Source organism: Narcine bancroftii, chromosome 2 (assembly GCF_036971445.1).
Source record: "Narcine bancroftii isolate sNarBan1 chromosome 2, sNarBan1.hap1, whole genome shotgun sequence".
Classification (NCBI taxonomy): domain Eukaryota; kingdom Metazoa; phylum Chordata; class Chondrichthyes; order Torpediniformes; family Narcinidae; genus Narcine; species Narcine bancroftii.
The window spans coordinates 82,687,447-82,707,428 of NC_091470.1; the positions used below are offsets into that span (position 1 = coordinate 82,687,447).

General features: G+C 38.8%; 1 protein-coding gene across 1 annotated transcript in view; it reads left to right on the forward strand.

Moving 5' to 3' along the window:
- Positions 1-19,982, forward strand: part of nusap1 (nucleolar and spindle associated protein 1) — a 38,964-nt gene that overhangs the window by 17,018 nt on the left and 1,964 nt on the right. Inside the window, exons 5-11 of the mRNA XM_069917266.1 lie at positions 8,062-8,157; positions 12,357-12,469; positions 13,614-13,679; positions 15,231-15,367; positions 15,618-15,805; positions 17,378-17,482; positions 18,851-18,959. Coding sequence (XP_069773367.1) covers positions 8,062-8,157; positions 12,357-12,469; positions 13,614-13,679; positions 15,231-15,367; positions 15,618-15,805; positions 17,378-17,482; positions 18,851-18,959 — 814 coding nt within the window. The remainder of the gene's footprint in view (positions 1-8,061; positions 8,158-12,356; positions 12,470-13,613; positions 13,680-15,230; positions 15,368-15,617; positions 15,806-17,377; positions 17,483-18,850; positions 18,960-19,982) is intronic.

The window sequence follows — 19,982 nt, forward strand, 5'->3', positions numbered from 1 at the left end:
GCCACTCATCCTCTTCCTGCCCTTCGTTCTCTTTCTCACTATTCTTCTTCCCCCAGCCGAACGCCCCGAAACTGGGAGTCTCTCAGCTGGCTGCTACTCAGCTGAGTCCACCTCCCGTCGGCATTGACCTTTCCTTTTACTTGCACACTGCGCATGCACAACTCTTCTTGGCTCTGAGAGCCATTTTTGAAGTCCGCCGGTTGGGAGGACACCGCTCCTCTGGGGACTCACCAACATCAGAGATCAGCCGCTCCTCTCCACAGTGGCTCTCTGCTCCAACATGCAGGTAAGGCTTTCTTCTCTAGTGATTTTCCTCCTCCCATTTTCTCTGTTATTCTTTTTCTCTTTTGGGTGTCATTTTCTATCTCTTCTCTGTAACTTTATCTTTTCCTGTATTTTGTTTATTGAGCTCTGTTTTTTCACTTTTCTCTGGAGAGGGCTGTTTCCACCTGACCAGCCACTACTCCATCACGTGACTCCTCGGCTTTGTCAGGTTAAGGTTATGTCTCATGAGCCTGATTGAAATCTTTGAGAATGTAACAAAGCATGCTGAAGGTAGAACAGTTGATGTAGCGTATATGGATTTCATTCGGGCATTTGTTAAGATTCCCCGTGCAAAACTCATTCAGAAAGTAACAAGGCGTGGAATCCAGTGAGGCCTTGCTTTGTGGGTACAGAATTGGCTTGCCTATTGAAGGCAGGGAATGGTTCTAGATGGTTTGAATTCTGCATGGAGGTTGACAGAGTGAAGTACAGCAGAAATCTGTTCTGGGATGAAGGGTGGGTTAGCAAGTTTGTAGGTAACACGTGAGTGGTGATGTGGGTAGTCTGCAGAATTGGCAGAGGTTACAGAGTGATGTTGACAGAATGTAGCGCTGGGCTGAGAAGTGGCAGATGGAGTTTAACCTAGAAAAGAGTGAAGTGGTTCATTATGGTATGTCAAATTTGAAGGCGGAATACAATGTAATAAAGACTCTGAGCACTGTTGAAGAACCAAGAAAGTTTGGGGTCCTTGTCTATAGGACACTCAAGCTGCTGCACGGGTTGGTAGTGTTAAGGTGTATGATGTGCTTGTCTTCATCCATAGGATAGAGTTCAAAAGCCATGAGGTAATGTTACAGGTATACAAGACCCCACTTGGAATATCATGTTCTGGTTACCTCACATCAAGAAGGATGTAGATGCTATAAAGAGGGTGCTGAGGAGATTTGTAAGGATGCTGCCTGAATTGGAGAGCATGCTGATGAGAATAGACTGAGTGAACTTGGTCTTTTCTCCTTGGAGTGACAGATGCTGAAGGGTATCCTGATGAGTGAAAAGATGATGAGAGGCAATATCACGCAGATGGCCTGAGGCTTTTTAAATTTAAATTTAGACATACAGCTAGCATAGTAACCAGGCCTTTTGGCCCACTAGCCCATGCTGCCCAATTATAACCAATTGTCCTACAACTCTTGGTACGTTTTGAATGGTGGGAGGAAACCAGAGCCCCTGAGGGAAAACTTGAGCAGACATGGGGAGAGCGTGCAAACTCCTTTCAAACAGCACAGGATTCGAACCCCGGTCCTGATCACTGGTGCTGTAATACCACCATCTCATGTTAGCCATTTTCTTGGAGGCTGAAATGGCTAATGACCAGCATAGTTTTAAGGTGCTTGGGAGTAAATTGGATGGGCTGTAGAGCTATGTTTTTCTACACGGTGGATGCATGGAATTGCTGCCAACAATTTGATCATTTAAGAGACTATAACATGGAAATGAGAAAAATGAGGTGTTGTGCATTGGGGTATTCTAGGCAGCTGTTAAGAGTAGATTATTAGGACAGCACAGCACTAAGTTGAAGAGCCTGTTATGTTCAATGAGAGATGGCAGATGCTGGAATCTGGAGCAAAAGATCATCTGTTGAATGAACTTAGCAGGATGAGCTGTTCCGACCCAAACATTGACCATTCTTTTTCTCTGATTCTTGGATTTGGGCCCAAGGAACTGACCCTTTGTGGATGTGTACACCAAAGTTCAAAATAGAAGCAGACATGAGCCACTCAGCCCCTTGAGCATATCTTGCCACTGAATTTTAACTTTGAGTTATGTATCACAATTGACCAAGGTGCCTTTCTGAGCTTGTCCCATTTCTTTCAATTAGCTTCTATCCCTCTAAACTTTCCTGTCCCTGTAAATGCAAAAAAGGGTTGTAAACTTTGAATTGTACCCTCCTTTACCACTTCCTCTAGCAACTTGGCAACATATTCACAATACTGTTAGGTAGTTAAATGGAGGCCAAAGAGGTAACTTTTTATTCCCTGCCCCTCTTACCATAAGCCTATGCCCCTGGTTTTAGACCATACTCGGGGTAGCTTGTCAGTCTTTTTCCCAATCTATGGCCCTCATTATTTTATCATGAAAGATCGTGCTCCACTTTCTTGGCTCCAGAGAGGCTGTTCTGCCCCAGGTCTCAACTTTGGGTCAGTACCACATGGTTTTCATTTCCCTGATCTTTTAAAAATGTATCCTCCTCACCCTTTACCTCTAGTGATCTAGCTTCTGAGATTTTTCTTCTAGCAGATGTGCATTGTGTGTATTCTTATAATTAAATACAGATGACCCTGCATTATGGCCATTTATGTATTAGAAGCTTTCCCCTTTTTGAATTCACAAATCACTACCCAAAGTTGAAGTAGATAATAAGTCTGTTATGAGTTTATTTGGGGGGTGAGTGCTAAGCAAATAAAAACAGTTGATTTTGTTCAATGTTGTTTCTTAATGTATGCATAGATGTGGTAAAATAAGAGGGAACAGCCAGGTTTGAAGGGTGTCTGCTTAGAACTGAGATATGGATGAATTTCTGTAGCCAGAAGGTAGTGAATTGTGGAATTTGTTGCTACAGGCTGCTGTGGAGGGCAAGTCATTAGATGTATTTAAGACAGAGATTGATAGGTTCTTGATTAGCCAGGGCATCGAAGGTTATGGGGAGAAGGCCAGGCAGTGGATTTGAGTGGAATAATGGTGGGGTAGACTTGATGGAGTGAAAAGTCTATAATAGGTCTTGTGATTTTGTGTAGCAAAAATCATGATGCACCCAATTTTCCAAGAGCACATCACCGTTCTCTTCCTCCTTCCTACCCCACCCACACATTACCCGTAATCCAATGGTAGGCTTAATGAATGCAGGCACTGGGTGGATGTAACTATGATAATCTGGTGACAGAAAAGTTAGAAATCAAATTAGTGGTTTGAATAGTCGGCCCTTATGAAATTTGGTATCCATTATGTGCCAGGGGCTGCAATAAACCAGTCTCTGGTAATATGAACTTGTGGGGTCATGCAGTATGGGTCAAGCAGACTCCAGCCATTTAGCACTCGTGTGTTCTATTTTATGTCAATCCCATTTTATTCTGTCCATATTCCCAAACTTGCACAACACCTTTTAACACTAGGTTGTAACTTGATGCTTTTCACAGTAATTTTAAACAAAATCTATCAATGAGACTTTGGAGTAGGCCATCCAGGAGGTATTTGGGAGATTCTTTTTTTTTAAATTTTTTTATTTTTCACACTATGGATCACATTATTCAAGATATACACATTTCTCCTTTCAAATATATACAGTGTCGTTTTCTTCCCCCCCCCCCTCCTCCCCTCCCCTCCCCACCTCCCCCTCCATCCATTCAAAACTCTTAGTCCACGATGCATCAAACCCATCAAACAATGTTGTCACTCAACAATAACGAACAATAACTTCCACTGAGTCAATTCTTTCCATTCTCTTTTCCTTTTGTCATTTTAGGTGATAGATGTCCCGGTAGGTTTTCTCTATTATATACCATGTACGGCTCCCATATTTGTTCAAATAATGTTATATTATTTCTTAAACTATATGTTATTTTTTTCTAATGGAATACATTTATTCATTTCTATATACCATTGCTGTATTTTCAAATTATCTTCTAATTTCCAGGCTGACATAATAGATTTTTTTGCTACAGCTAGGGCTATCTTAACAAATCTTTTTTGTACACCCTCCAAATTAAGTCCAAATTCTTTATTTTTTATGTTACTTAGGAGGAAGATCTCTGGGTTTTTTGGTATATTGCTTTCTGTAATTTTATTTAATATCTGGTTTAGATCTTCCCAAAATTTTTTCACCTTTTCACAAGTCCAGATTGCATGAATTGTTGTTCCTATTTCATTTTTACAACGAAAACATCTGTCAGATACTGTTGGATCCCATTTATTTAACTTTTGAGGAGTGATATATAACCTATGTATCCAATTATATTGTATCATACGTAATCTCGCATTTATTGTATTTCTCATAGTTCCTAAACATAACCTCTCCCATGTTTCCTTTTTTATCTTTGTTTAGATCTTGTTCCCACTTTTGTTTAGTTTTATCATTTATTTCCTCATTCTCCTTTTCTTGTAATTTGATATACATGTTTGTTATAAATTTTTTAATTATCATTGTGTCTGTAATCAGATATTCAAAATTGCTTCCTTCTGGTAACTTCAGACTACTTCCCAATTTATCCTTTAAATAGGATTTCAATTGGTAATATGCCAGCACTGTATCTTGAGTTATATTATATTTATCCTTCATTTGTTCAAAGGATAATAATTTATTCCCCGAAAAACAATTTTCTATTCTTTTAATCCCTTTTTTCTCCCATTCTCTAAAAGACAGGTTATCTACCGTAAAAGGGATTAGCTGATTTTGCGTCAGTATTAGTTTTGATAATTGGTAGTTTGTTTTATTTCTTTCTACATGAATCTTCTTCCAAATATTAAGCAAATGGTGCAATACTGGAGAATTCCTATGTTTTACCAATTTTTCATCCCATTTATATAATATATGTTCAGGTATCTTCTCCCCTATTTTGTCTAGCTCTAATCTAGTCCAATCTGGCTTTTCTTTTGTTTGGTAAAAATCTGATCGATATCTTAATTGTGCGGCACTATAATAATTTTTAAAATTTGGTAGTTGTAAGCCTCCTTGTTTATACCATTCTGTTAATTTATCTAGTGCTATCCTCAGTTTCCCCCCCTTTCCATAAAAATTTCCTTATTATTTTCTTTAACTCCTTAAAGAATTTTTCTGTCAAGTGTATTGGCAGTGCCTGAAATAGGTATTGTATCCTTGGAAAAATGTTCATTTTAATACAGTTTATCCTTCCTATTAGTGTTAATGGTAAGTCTTTCCAATGCTCTAAATCTTCCTGTATTTTTTTCATTAGTGGATAATAATTAAGTTTATATAGCTGGCTGAGGTTTTTATTTATTTGTATACCTAGGTATCGTATTGTTTGCATTTGCCATCTAAACGGTGATTCTTTCTTGAATTTTGAGAAATCCGCATTATTCATTGGCATTGCTTCACTTTTATTTGCATTAATCTTGTATCCCGACACTTCTCCATACTCCTTCAATTTCTTATGTAATTCTTTTATTGATGTTTCTGGTTCCGTTAGGTATACTATAACATCATCTGCAAATAAACTGATTTTGTATTCCTTGCCTTTTATTTTTATCCCTTTTATTTTATTTTCTGTTCTTATCAGTTCTGCAAGTGGTTCTATGGCTAACGCGAACAATAAGGGCGATAGTGGGCATCCCTGTCTTGTTGATCTGCTTAAGTTAAAATGTTTTGATACATATCTATTTACTGTCATTCTTGCCAATGGCCCCTTATATAATGCTTTAATCCAATTAATATATTTCTCTGGTAAACTAAATTTTTGTAGTACCTTGAATAAATAATTCCATTCTACTCTGTCGAAGGCCTTCTCTGCGTCTAATGCAACTGCTACTGTTGGAGTTTTATTTCCTTCTACTGCATGAATTAAGTTAATAAACTTACAAATATTATCTGTTGTTCGTCTTTTTTTTATGAATCCAGTTTGGTCTAGACTTACTATTTTTGGTACATAATCAGCTAATCTGTTTGCTAATAATTTAGCTATTATCTTGTAATCTGTGTTAAGTAGAGATATTGGTCGATATGATGCTGGTGCAAGTGAATCTTTCCCTGCCTTTGGTATGACTGTAATTATTGCTGTTTGCACGAATCTGGTAAGCTTTGTGTTTTATCAATCTGGTTGATTACTTCCAGGAGGGGAGGAATTAATAAATCTTTAAATGTTTTATAGAATTCTACTGGGAGACCATCCTCTCCTGGTGTTTTATTATTCGGCAGATTTTTTTATTGTCTCTTGTATTTCTACTATTTCAGATGGTTCTATTAATTTATTTTGTTCCTCTGTTTGTAATTTCGGTAGTTCAATTTTAGTTAAGAATTCATCTATTTTGCCTTCTTTCCCTTCGTTTTCAGTTTGGTATAATTGTTCGTAGAATTCTCTGAAATTTTCATTAATTTCCGTTGGATTATATGTGATCTGTTTGTCTTTTTTCCTTGATGCCAATACCATTCTTTTAGTTTGTTCTGTCTTAAGCTGCCACGCTAGAATTTTGTGCGTTTTTTCTCCTCGTTCGTAATATTTCTGCTTTGTCTTCATTATATTTTTCTCCACCTTATATGTTTGAAGTGTTTCATATTTTATTTTTTTATCTACCAATTCCCTTCTTTTATTAGTGTCTTCCTTCCCTGCTAATTCTTTCTCTATATCTGCTATTTCCTTTTCCAACTGTTCTGTTTCCTGATTGTAATCCTTCTTTATCTTAGTTACGTAAATTATTATTTGCCCTCTGCTGAACGCTTTCATTGCGTCCCATAATATAAACTTATCCTTCACTGATTCTGTATTTATTTCAAAATACATTTTAATTTGTCTTTCTATGAATTCTCTAAAATCCTGTCTTTTAAGTAGCATGGGGTTTAATCTCCATCTATACATTTTTGGAGGGATATCCTCTAACTCTATTGTCAATATCAAGGGTGAATGGTCCGATAATATTCTAGCTTTATATTCTGTTTTCCTAACTCTATCTTGTATACAAGCTGATAACAGGAATAAATCTATTCTTGAATATGTTTTATGTCTATCCGAATAATATGAATATTCCTTTTCCTTTGGGTGTTGTTTCCTCCATATATCCAAAAGTTGCATTTCTTGCATCGATTTAATTATAAATTTGGTTACTTTATTCTTTCTGTTAATTTTTTTCCCGGTTTTATCTGTTTGAATCCAAATTGAGATTGAAATCCCCTCCTATTAATATATTCCCTGTGTATCTGCTATCTTCAGAAAAATATCCTGCATAAATTTTTGATCTTCTTCATTAGGTGAATATATTCCAAAACTCCGAATATATCTGACATTTTATCATTACATATCTTCCTGCTGGATCTATTATTTCCTCTTCTATTTTAATTGGTACATTTTTACTGATTAATATAGCCACTCCTCTAGCTTTTGAGTTATATGACGCTGCCGTTACATGTGCTATCCAATCTCTCTTTAATTTCTTGTGCTCCACTTCAGTTAAGTGTGTTTCTTACACAAATGCAATATCATTTTTTTCTTTTTTCAGTAAATTTAGCAGTTTCTTCCTTTTGATTTGGTTATGTATTCCATTAATATTTAAAGTCATATAGTTTACTGTAGCCATTTTATACTTTGTTTATCTTTCCCTTCCGTTTCCTCATCATCACCTTTCCTTCTCATCCATTTCTGCTTTCTTTCTTTGAACAGTTTATAAGACAACATTTTTAACACATCAAACATTCCCCTTATTCTCCTACCTAATATTTCTTTAACCCCATTGTCCCCTCCCCTTCCTGAGTTGCCCATTATCCCTTGTCGGGCAACCACATCTCCCCTCTCCATTTGGATTTGCGGGTATTTGGGAGATTCTTGAAGGATGAAAGAAATTGTAGGATTTGATGCAAAATGCATCACTGACAAGTGAGTTTTTTCCTGGGGGGGGGGGGGGGAAGGGTGCTGGATAAAGCTTCTGGAGACCACTTAGATGATAGATGCAATGTGTATTGTGTGCTTAAGCAGATCAGAGATGGGATGTGGCAGGTCCTGCAGACATTCTTGTAATTAGTAATTGGTTTTGTTTTTACTTCATCAACTGCTAGTCAATCAGAGATTTTTATTCCAGCCAGCAAAATTCCACATTATGTTGGAGCAACTAAGAAAACTGGACTAAAAGCTCCTATTGTTGGTGGAAAAGCTGGACTAAAGCATGTCACTCCTGGTAAGAATTTATCTGTGATTTTTTTGCTTTATTTTTTTTTTAAGTTTGAACAGTAATTGTAGACTGCTATTCTATCAATTTTTTTCAACAATCTAGAATTGATCAAGCTTTTCTTTTATGGGTCATGAAGGGAATAGTACTTTTTTGCAATTTATTTTTGGATAACTGCCTTATGTCTTTTGTGCAGTTGTCTAATAAATATAATTTGCCTAGATCACACTTTTTTCAGATATCTATAGATTAGGAAGTTTTTAAATGTCACTTTATCTACTTTTCTGATACCTGTACCATATCACAGTGGTTACCAATTTTATATATTAAAAAAAATTGTTTAAACTCCTTCCAGAAGAGCTTAAAACAACAATTTATGATTTGTCCTGAAAATGTGTCCAGTGATATCTGATTAAAATTAAGAAAGAATGGCAAAGAGAACTTCAGATACCCTTACCCTTACATGGGAGAAAATTATCCAATTAGTTAACACTTCTTCAAACTGTGCTCTACACTCTAGCCCCTTTCACACTTTCTACCCACTAAATTGACCATTCAGTGTACTGGGATAGGATAGGGTTTGGCTTTTCACACTTGATCACTCCTAACTGGGACACTCCCACACTTGCAAGGAGCCATCCTCGGGGTTAGGATTGTTCTACCTTCTACCGGTGACGTCATGACGCATCGAGTGATGGTAGACCTGCCCTAAATCCTGATCAATGTATTATGATCTTATATTTGAACAAAATTAATCATGCCTAATTATAACATAATTAAGCTTTTATGTACAACACAGTATGAGCCCTTCAGCCCCTGTTATTGCTGTCGACCTATATAAACTTTGGAAGGAAAGTGGGAAAGAGCTAGCAATAGCAGAGGCTCTGAGTGATTTTTCAACAGTCACTGAAGGGAGGCATGGTGCCGCAGGATTGGTGTGTCACAAACGTGGTTCCTCTGTTTTCAAAAGGGCTCCAGGTGTAGGCCCAGCAATTTTCAGCCAGTAAATTTGATGTCTGTGGTTGGTAAACTAATGGAAAGCATTCTTAGAGATAATATGTATAAGTATCTAGAGGGGTAGGGACTGATCAGGGACACCCAACATGGGTTTGTGAGGGGTACGTCATCTTTTGAGGAGGTGACGAAGAAGGTCGATGAGGGTAGAGTAGTAGATGTAGTCTATATGGATTTCAGTAAGGCCTTTGATAAGGTTCCACATGGAAGGTTGGTAAGGAAGGTTCAAGAGCTAGGTATTAATGTTGAGATGTAGGTATTAATGTTGAGATGTAGGTTCAACAGTGGCTGGAAGGTAGATGCCAGAGAGTCATGGTGGATAACTGTCTGTCAGGATGGAGGCTGGTGATGAGCGGAGTGCCTTAGGGATTGGTGTTGGGTCCCTTGTTGTTCGTCATTTATATTAATGATTTGGATGATGGAGTGGTAAATTGGGTTAGTAAATATGTGGACAATACAGAAAAAGGGGAGTTGTGGATAGTGAATATGGTTTTTGGGGACTGCAGAAGGATTTGGACTGCTTAGAAGAGTGGGCTGAAAGGTGGCAGATGGCGTTTAATGTAGATAAGTGTGAGGTGATTCATTTTGGGAAGAATAATCAAAACAGGACATGCAGTGAAGGGGAGGGCATTGAGGAATGCAGAGGAACAGAGATCTTGGAATAATGGTTCATCGTTCTTTGAAAGTGGATTCTCGTGTAGATAAGGCTTTTGGTATGCTGGCCTTTATAAATCAAAGCATAGAATATAGTGACTGGGAGGTGATGATGAGACCATTCAAAGCACTGGTGAGGCCAAATTTGCAATACAGTGTGCAGTTCTGGTCACCAAATTATAGGAAGGATATCAATAAGGCAGAGGGTGCAGAGAAGATTTATTAAAATGTAGTCTGGATTGCAGTATCTAGAGTACAAAGAAAGATTGAGTAGACTGGGACTTTATTCAATGGAGCATAGAAAGTTGAGGGGGGATTTGATAAAGGTATTTAAAATTATGAGGGGGATAGACAGAATAGATGTAAATAGGCTCTTCCCTCTTCAGGACAGGTGAAATTGGAACGAGGGGTTAAGGGGCAAAAAGTTTAGAAGTAACACGAGAGGAAGCTTCTTCACTCAGAGTGGTGGCTAAGTGGAATGATCTTCCAGAAGAAGTGGTTGCAGCATGGTCAATTTTCTCATTTAAGAGAAGGTTAGATAAGTATGGGGGGGGGGGGGGGTAGGTGAGACTAGAGGAATTCACTTAAATCGGACTATTTCATTTTAATCTTCCTTCACGTTCTTGCACTCTCTCAAAACCTTGGGGTCATTTCAATCCCACAACACAATTACCTAATTGCAACGTCGACGTCTGCAGACGCCAGGGATTGTACTAGGGGGTCGAGGCCATCGATTCCTGGCGTGAGATGATGTCATGTGATGGTGGCATTGAGATTTTATTTTAAAGGCTGATTGGCTGTTGATTCCTGGGACCACTTGCAAGTGTGAAAGAGGCTTTTGATACAGTTTAAGGTGGTCCATAGGCTTGCTTGTTTTTACTCCATCTATCTGTGACAGATGTCATTCTGAGGTGGCTTCCCTGACACATGTTTTGGTCCTGCCCTTGAAAAAAATAATTGGAAAGATCTTTACTATTTCAGCAGTTTTGCTTATTGACCTACAACCTCATCCTATTACTGCACTTTTTGTACTACCAGTTTTGGATTCTAGCCACTTATCTGCTTCAGCTTGTCGTATGATTGCAATTTGTTACTTTAATAGCCAGGATGTCGATTTTACTTGAACTGAAAGATCCTAAACCACCTATCACCTTTCAATGGTTTTCCCAAATTATAGCATGTTTAAACTTAGAAATAAAATCAGAAGTGATAACTATTGACCCTTTGGTTACATTTAAAGAAACTTTTTCATATGATGTATGTCAAGTGCAGAGGAGCAGAGTGGTGACAAAATAATTGTTTAACCAATGAAATATGGTAACCCAACTTTTTGTTTTGTTTTAGTTGGGGGCTATTTTTGTAATTTGATTATTTTCATGTTTAAGAGGATGGGATGTTCAGTTTACATATGTTATCGGGTGTCCTAATGTATTCCTGATCTTTATTATATGTTTATTAACCTGAAACTTAAAAAGACTGAAAAGACTTAAGTAGAACTCTGCATGTTGTCTTGCAGTGGTAATGCTAGATCACGCAGTATCTATAGGAAGTAACGGATAACCAATGTTTCTGGCCTGAGCCCTTCATCAAGATGTGAGCAAAAAGCAGGCAGATGCTTGAATAAAAAGGTGGGTGAGAAGACGAAGAAAGAGTCAGGGGGAGGAGCACAGGCTAACAGGCAAGAAGTCAGATGGATTTAGGTGGAAGGGTAGAAGAGAAAAAGGCTGAGAAGTGATAAGGAGCAAGGGTACCTCTGAATGGAGAGAGAAGAGGGAAGGGAGTGGGCTCAGGCCTGAACTTTGATTACCCTCTATTTCCTTTAGATGCTATGTGACTTGCCGAATTTCTCCAGCAATTTTGTCAATAATATTCCTGTACTGGTACCTTTTTAGTCTTTTGCAAATTGAGTTTCATATGTGCAGCAGTCAACCTGTAATGGATTGATGCTGGTTGTAATATCAAAAATGCACAGGGTTTGGCTGTTAATCAGTGTATTGGGCAGCACAGGTTCGTGGGATGGAAGGGCCAGAACATTCTTCCCAGCAGTTTTGTGTAAAGAGACTAATAGGGAAATTGTAAAGTTGAGAGGAATTTTGTCATAGTTTGGAAGGAAAGAAAGTTGATGATGACACAATATAGGATAGGGTCAAAGTGGATTGCTTTGTGGTTACTGTGAGAAACACAAGATGGCAGAGGCATTCTCTCTATAAATATTCTGTAAAGGAAACTGGTAAGCAATTTGAATCTGTCAAAAATGGAAGATTCTTGAAAGAAAATGTGCAATTTTTGTGAAAGATGAAAAACTTTGAGGTAAGAACTATAATATTGGGGAAAAAATTGGGTTTGCAATAAGATGGTTTTATTTACTGTGCAGTGAATTCTTTTTTTAAAACTATCAGTAGACAAAGAATGTTTGTCTTTTTGCAGCTTTGTTTTGATAATATGAGATGTTAACAAATGGATATCAATCCAATGGTGTTTGAATTCTGGAATCAATGTGATTTTTTTTTAAGCAAGATTGTGGTATTTGGGATTTCTAGATTGGAAGAAAATTCATGAAGCAAATTTCAACAAAATGGAGTCAATTGACTTGTATGTTGAACGGAGACAAAAACGCCTTGAAGTTTTTGGTAACTCCATCAAGCAAGTGAAGGTGAGTCTAATGAAACATGCACAGGTGTGTATAGAATATAGCTTAATGTCTCTGACTCCAAACTCTTACTTTCTTTTGGGAGTCTACTTTATTATGGTCAGTACAAGCAGTTTGCACCCCCATCCATTGTTTAGGACCACAAGATATAGGGGCATATTAGGCCATTTGGCCCATTGATACTGCTCTACCATTCAAAATATGGCCCTTTCAGCTCCAATATCCTGCCTTTTGACCATAAACTTTACCTTTTCTGATCAAGCAAGAGCCTATCAAGCTCTGCTTTAAATCTATGCAGTCTTGGCTACGAATTCCACAGATGCTGAAGAAATTTCTCCTCATCAATGAGATCCCCTTCATGCCTATAATATTAATCAACTAAAGGAAATGGTGCCAAAAAAAACCCTATCTGCTCAGTGAATTGAGCAGCAATAATGGGAGGAAAAGAATGATCAGTGGAGGGACAACTTTCGGATCCAAATGGAAAGCACAATGGAAGATGATATATGGGTGGGAAGCCAAGTTCCTTTGTCATTGTTGACCAAAGGTACAGGTTTGGCTAAAACTGCTGTAGATGAGGAAATTTTGGAAATCTGGGATTAAACAAGGGGCTATCTCAAAAGGAGGAAAAACCCAACACCCAACCCCAACCAACCAATTTTCCCCTGCAACCGCTGCAACCGTGTCTGCCTGTCCCGCATCGGACTTGTCAGCCACAAACGAGCCTGCAGCTGACGTGGACTTTTTACCACCTCCATAAATCTTCGTCCGCGAAGCCAAGCCAAAGATCTCAAAAGGATGGCAGTATTTTAAATGGTTAAGTCACATGGTTTTTATTGACTGCATCCTAGATTGCTGAAGAAAATGTCAGAACAGTAAAAGGTCTGACCTCAAACATCTTCCTTGGAGCTAGTGTGGTATTGCAGCACTGGAGTACAGTAAAACACATTTTATACTCTTCAAATATGAAAGATAAATCTGATGATTACCCTGAATTAAATTTGGAGAATGTACATTAAAAGTTGATTAATTTTTTTTTAAAAACTGTTCATTTCTGTAGAAAGTTGAGTAAACCAATGTTAAAGCTGCTGATTTGGAACTGGCCTTGTTATTTAAATATCTGACCAGGCTGGTTTTCTGAATATAGATGTTGGCTGAAAATTCTCTTCCTTGCAAAATATTCGTAACACAGACTCCAGGCAGGAATGTGAAGGTAAGAAATTGAATATGTACTCCATTACCTGTCCTGTGATAAATACAGTAAATAACATGTCAAAGGGTGTAATTAATGTAAAATTGAAATGGAATTTATTGATGAGGTGGAAGGACTTGAACATTTTACCAGAGAAATGTAAGGATTCAAATCTGTTGTGGATCTAATAAATGGACACTTTGAAGTGGCTTTGAAATTTGGGGATATGAAACAGATATGGTAAAAACACAAATTCTGGAGGAATTCAATAGGACTTAGTTTCTATAGAAAGATTTGTAACTGGCATTTCATGCCTCAATGGACAAGTAAAAAGCAGGCAAGTGCCTGAATTAAAAGGCAGGGGGATGAGTCCAACAAAGGGTGTTAATTACATGTGGAGAGAGGAAAGGTGTGAATTGATAGGAGGGGTTGGTTTGGCTCTATGAATGCAGAGTTGGGAGAGAGGAGACATGGGGGAGGGGAAAGAGAGCAAAAGAGCTAAAGGAGACATGGGGATAGATGGGGGAGGGGGGGGGGGGGAGGAGCGCTAATGGAAACTGAAGAAGTTGATGTTAATGCCTTCTGGTTGGAGGGTGCCCAGACAGAATATGGTGTTCCTTTATTTGTTAATTTCATTTATTTATGGGATGTGGGCATTCTCTGCAAAACCTGCAGTTACTTTCCATCTGTAATTAGCCTTGAAAAGGTGATCTGCCACAGTTCTTTGGGTAAAGGTGACATTTGAATAAACAGTTCCAAAATTTGGACACAGATCACAAGAGTGGATAGACCGTGTGTGTCTTGAAAGTGAATGTGCAGACAGTGGCACTAGCATGAGCATGCTACTTGTGAACCTTGGTGGTAGAGGGTGTGGATTAGGGAAAAGAATTGCTTAGGCAAGCAAGTGGTTACAGCCTTGGCATTCCAGTGTGATGGGTGTGAAAGTATAGGGTGCTTGTTGCAGAGGTTGCTTGGTCCTGCATGATGTCAAGAGTATTTAGAACTTTCAACCCTTATTGCAATTCCTAGTCCTGACTTGTTTATGGCCTTTGGTGAGTTACCTGCTGGCCAGCTATGGCATTTTTTGTATTAATATTTTCTAATGGGCAATTTGAAGGTTTTTAAAAAGTTGTGAGCTGATTTTGATATTCTGTGGATGTTTGTTGCCTGGCAATTTTATAGCATTGCTTCTTTTCTCTTCCCTCCCACCCCTTATAACCTAGGCTTGAAGGTTCTCTAGGTCTTCTTAAAAGCATCATTTTGAGCCAAAATAGATTTGAATATTGTGTAGACATCAGTGAAAGTCTCACCTGACCTGATGACGATAGTAAGTTGCTGATCTGAGGTCAACAGATGAAGGAATATGTTAAAAATGTGTTTTTTATATCTGCCACTATATTGTTCTATCCTGCTTATGGAACATTGTCTCCAGAGACTGGTCTTGAATTTCATTAGATTTTGTAGGACTGAAATAACACTTGCTTTAAAAATAATGTTGAATGCAAGTTTCCTGACTATGATATCCATTTATAAACCTGTACACATGTTTACTCTTATTTCTCTTTCCTTTAGAAATCACGCAATGAACCTCAGAAGAACATGCTGCCTTTATTGAGCCCAGTGCAATGGGCTACTCAAAAAACTCCACTGTCTTCACTAGCCAGCCAGTCTAAATTACCACAAACCTCTGTCTCCAAAATAAATTTTCGGTAATGGCTTTTTCCACATTTTTTACCAATATCCAGATTTGTTGGTGACTCTTTGTCCTGTTTATTATACTTCTCTCTCTCTCACTCTCTTCAAATATTGCACCAAACTAATATTTAAGAAATAAAATATTGGGGTAGAGGTACATTGTTAAAGTATGTTGTACATTGTTGTTGCTTCATATTTTTCCTCACTTCACTTTTTCATCAATATTTTTCATCTGCTGTGAATTTCTGGGATTATGCTGTTCAGGTTTTCAGAAGCTACCAAAAGCAATGAGAAAAATCGGTCTGCAATGAAAACTCCAGCCAGGATGTCATCATACACAGACATATCATGTACTTTTGGCACTGAAGAGGTGAAAATAAACAAAACTGCACGACCTATGAAATCTAAAGACCAGAAAGATGACAAAACTATGGCATGTGCCCAGACTAAAGGTACTATTGAATCCAGTTTTGATTGTGTTTGGTGCTGCATGCTCTGCCTTAGCAAAGTTAAATATTTGTCAATTGGGCTAAATTAATTAAAACCAAAATGCTATGTGCGGGACTGTGAATTTTCTGCACTTCCATATATTTTTTAATTGATATTCCGTGTTTTTCGTCCCTTCGCTCACCAGCACTGTTGCTTCTACAGCTGTGACTGGCTGTTCAATTGCTTGCTCGCTGCTCCCTTCTTCACAATTTAGATCGATGACGCATGAATGGCTCACCGCAAAAGAGGTGGGCTGTGCGTGGGCGTGGCTTGCAGCGAGAGAAGTGCGCTGGCTGCGGGGCTGGAGCAAGCGGAGTGAGTCAACACATGGAGTTCGCCTGGTATCAGCTTCTGAGGTGGCAGGAGTGCCAGCTCGTTCAGATAATTGCAGCATTTTGAGGCCGCCTTGTGAAATTTGAGCCACAAGTTTGCGAGGAGGAACTCCTAAGCCTCGCTTTATGTCACTGGGGAGCTGGCCTGTGATTGGATAGTACAGTAAGGGACTATGGGCAAGGGAGGTGATGGCTGTCCTGTGTAAGGAGCCTCTTGCCTTCCAGAAAGTTAGGGAGAGAAAGTGAGGTTTGCAGGAAGGAATGGCACTATTTAGAGATCTGATGCAGGGGTGGTAGTTACTACCTGGAGTTTGAGTACAGATTGGAAAAAGGGTGCTGCCTGGAGATTGGATTCAGGTTTAACACGGGCTCAGTCTGGGGATTGGGTGCAGGTTGAGCAAGGGCACTGTTTGGCATGTTGGGTGCAAGTTATGGGTAAGTACTGCTTGGGGTCAGGAGCAGACACTGGTTTGAGCATGGGTCTGGAATCCAGAAGGGTCTTGGAGACTGGGTACAGATGGTCATGTCTGTCTGATATACTGTGCTCACTGTTTTTAAAAACAACAATTGATTTTGTTTAAAATGACTAGTATTTTTAAATGGTTTGAAACTGGTAATTTTGTGTACATTTTCAAAAATGTTTAAAATGGGGGTGGGCCCTAAACTTCCCCCACAAGGAGTGCTGCGCCCCCTCGACTCCCACTGTTCGTCTCGCTCAAGCACTCAGCTGTTTTCCTTTTTTGACCTCGCATGCCTGTACTTAAAATCTGATAATTAGAGCTTGGTCCCATTGTCCAACATCTCATGTCCATAGAATGAAGATTCAGCTGGAACTATATTGATCATCAACAGCAGTCTTGCTCATTTTCTGTTCAATAGCCAAATTCACAGCAATCACTGTCCATGCAGAAGGAAAATCCAGCTCAGTAGATGGGAAATTAGACTGGACACCCCCTGTGATCACTTTGGTCATCCTTCCTATAATTTCAGGGGAAGACAAATACATGGGTGAGAAAGAGGGATCTTCAGCTGTACCAAACAGCAGAGTTCCTTGTTATTAGATATCGGGGCTTTTTAATTGGAAGTGAATTGCTGTATCTAGAATTTGCCAATAAAGTACTTCCAGTAATTGTGTCGGTAAGCTCTCAAGATACTGTACCTTTTAATTTGATATTGAGTTTTGCTCATATTGCTGGTCTTCAGTGATTACCCCATACAAGTTTTCTGGAAATGCTACGCCTGGAACCAACAAGAAGTTTGACCTACAGGCCAGCTTGTCTCAGCCGCTTCGATACAAGCCACACAAAGGTTGGTATGCATTGCTTTAGGTGAGCTTTTGGAAAGATTATCTTGAGGTCAAAGTGTAAGAATAACACTGAAATTTTGTTCATGATTCTAGAATCTTGCTGCTTAGTTCATAGTACCTATTATCAAAGTCCTCAAAATTAATTTGTTTATTCCTATTAACCTTTTTAAAAAGCTATAATGGCTTTGCTTCCACCAAACAATGTTTCTATAGGGTATTTGGGCATCTGTACTTCTTCAGCTATTCCACAAGAGGTTTTGGTTGGGGATGGGATAGAACATGTGTAGTGGCAATCCTCCCATGAGGGTCTAAGAGACAGCAGATCCTTCCAAAGAGCAATACAAGAAAAAGGAAGATTCCTTGTGCAACAGATGCATCTGGAAGGTACCAGCGGTCTCTGGTTAGACATGGACTACAAGGTCTGAGAGCATTGCAGACAATTAGCTGAGCTTGTCATTAAGGTTGTCAGCAATGAATGAGGACTGTCTGCATTGACTTCCTTTCCTCTTCCTATGATTCATAAGTAGAGGAGGCTTTTGGTGTCTGATATCTTCCTGTTTCTTATTTCTCATCTGATCAATGTGGAATTTTTTCTAGAATTTGGGATTTTCAGCCACTGAAATCTGCAAGTACACCTGTTAAAATTTTCAGGGGTGTGGTGTCTGAGAACCCTGTTTGAAATTGTTTACTTAAGGTTTATTTTGTTGTGGGTTGGCCTAATATACCATATGCAGAAGCACCTCAATTAAATTGTTCCCGTGTAATGGTGATACTGCCATCTTCTACATTAAATGAAAATTTGCATGGATATGCCTCGTGTAGAGAAAAAAATTGCAAGTAGATTTGTCTTGATCTTTGAGGTGATGGAAGGTGTCAGTGCTGCCAACTGGACATCTGCTAGCTACTTGCTTTGTGTCTCAATAGAAACAGTAATGATGTGGGGTAGTGCAATATATTCCAGCTACATTGGGCCTACATTTGTATCATTACTTAACTGAAGGTACTTTATAGAACTAAATGCTCCCGATATATTAAACAGGTGACCTATGTCATCACTATGCTGCTTTAATATGTGGATACTATAGTCCTTTAATTGTGATGAAAAATCATTGACCTGCAATTTTGACTCTTACATTTTCTATTGTTTCATATTTTCAGGATTAGTTTTGATGGTTTAATTGATCTACCTGTCTTAATGAACTGTTCTGGAAGGAGTAAAGCATAGCTTTGATTTCCTTTTTTAAAAATGAGTCATTAAATGTGAAATATGACAGAATTCTGTCTGTGGCTAGTATTCAAAATTATTTTTAATTTTGACTAAAACTGCGTTGGGAAAATTCCAATGACTAACGACTTATTTTAATTTTCAGGAAAATTGAAACCTTGGGTGGAGACAAAAGAGGTCAAGGTGGCTCAAAATAATTCTCAGAATACAAGGTCCTCTGCTCAGAATTATAAACAGCCAAAATTACAGACACGGTGAGGTTTCATTTCATGACATCTGTAATCGACAGATCATTGAATGACACAGAAATGCTACTTTTAGAATCTGTTAAGAATTTAGACTTTCTCAAGATGTGACTTTCACTTGGGAATCGTTGAGCTACCATGTATTTCTGTTGTCTTTATGTTGAGTGTAATCCCATTGACCTGGTGGGAATTTTGACCCAGTAATGACAAGGAACTGCAATGTGCTCCCAAATCAGGATGGTATTTGACTGGGAATCTTGTAGATATGTGAACCTACTTCCCCTGTCTTGGATTTGGTGTTTTTGGGTTTGGAAGGGTAGCTATCAAAGAAGCTGTAGTGAGTTGTTCCTGTGAATCTGGGTGGAAATGTCTGATTGGATGCCCACCTGCGACTCTGATGCTCATCAGCATGTGCGGGATCACCTAGGACCAGCTTGTGAGCACTACCGATGCCACTTTGGTTCACAGGTGCTTGGTGAAAGCCTTTGGTGATGTTTCTCAGTTGTTTCTTCTGAGATAGGTTGTGGCTTCATATTATCCCCAAAAAAGGACAAAGCTGAGAAATATCACTGCTTTTGCAAATTTGGAAAAAAATGTTTCGGTATAAACCAATCCTGGTGGCGCTGGAGTACTGACAGGGTTGCCCACTGACATAAAGGTAGGGTGATTCCATATCACAACAGCAAGGCAAGGGACTCATTTTATCAGCAAGGTGGCAGTTGGAAGGTGAGCAGCTTGGCTGAAAAAGCCACCTTCAACTAGAAACAAAGGCAAGTTTGGCCATTTACTTGAGTACCTCCAGGTTGTATAATCCAGCCCAGTGTGGGTAATGCAGCCACAGAGTATTGGTGATGAAGTAGGTGGGTATTAATTAAGTTGGCTGATCTGTCCTGTGTGGTGCCACCCATTGGGGAAATTGCTGAAATCCATGCAGGTGAACTCTTCTGTCACATTCCTGATTTGTGCCTGAAAGATTCTGCTTTAGGAAGCAGTGTAGAGTTCATCAATCTTTAGAGGATACCTGTCTCTGAC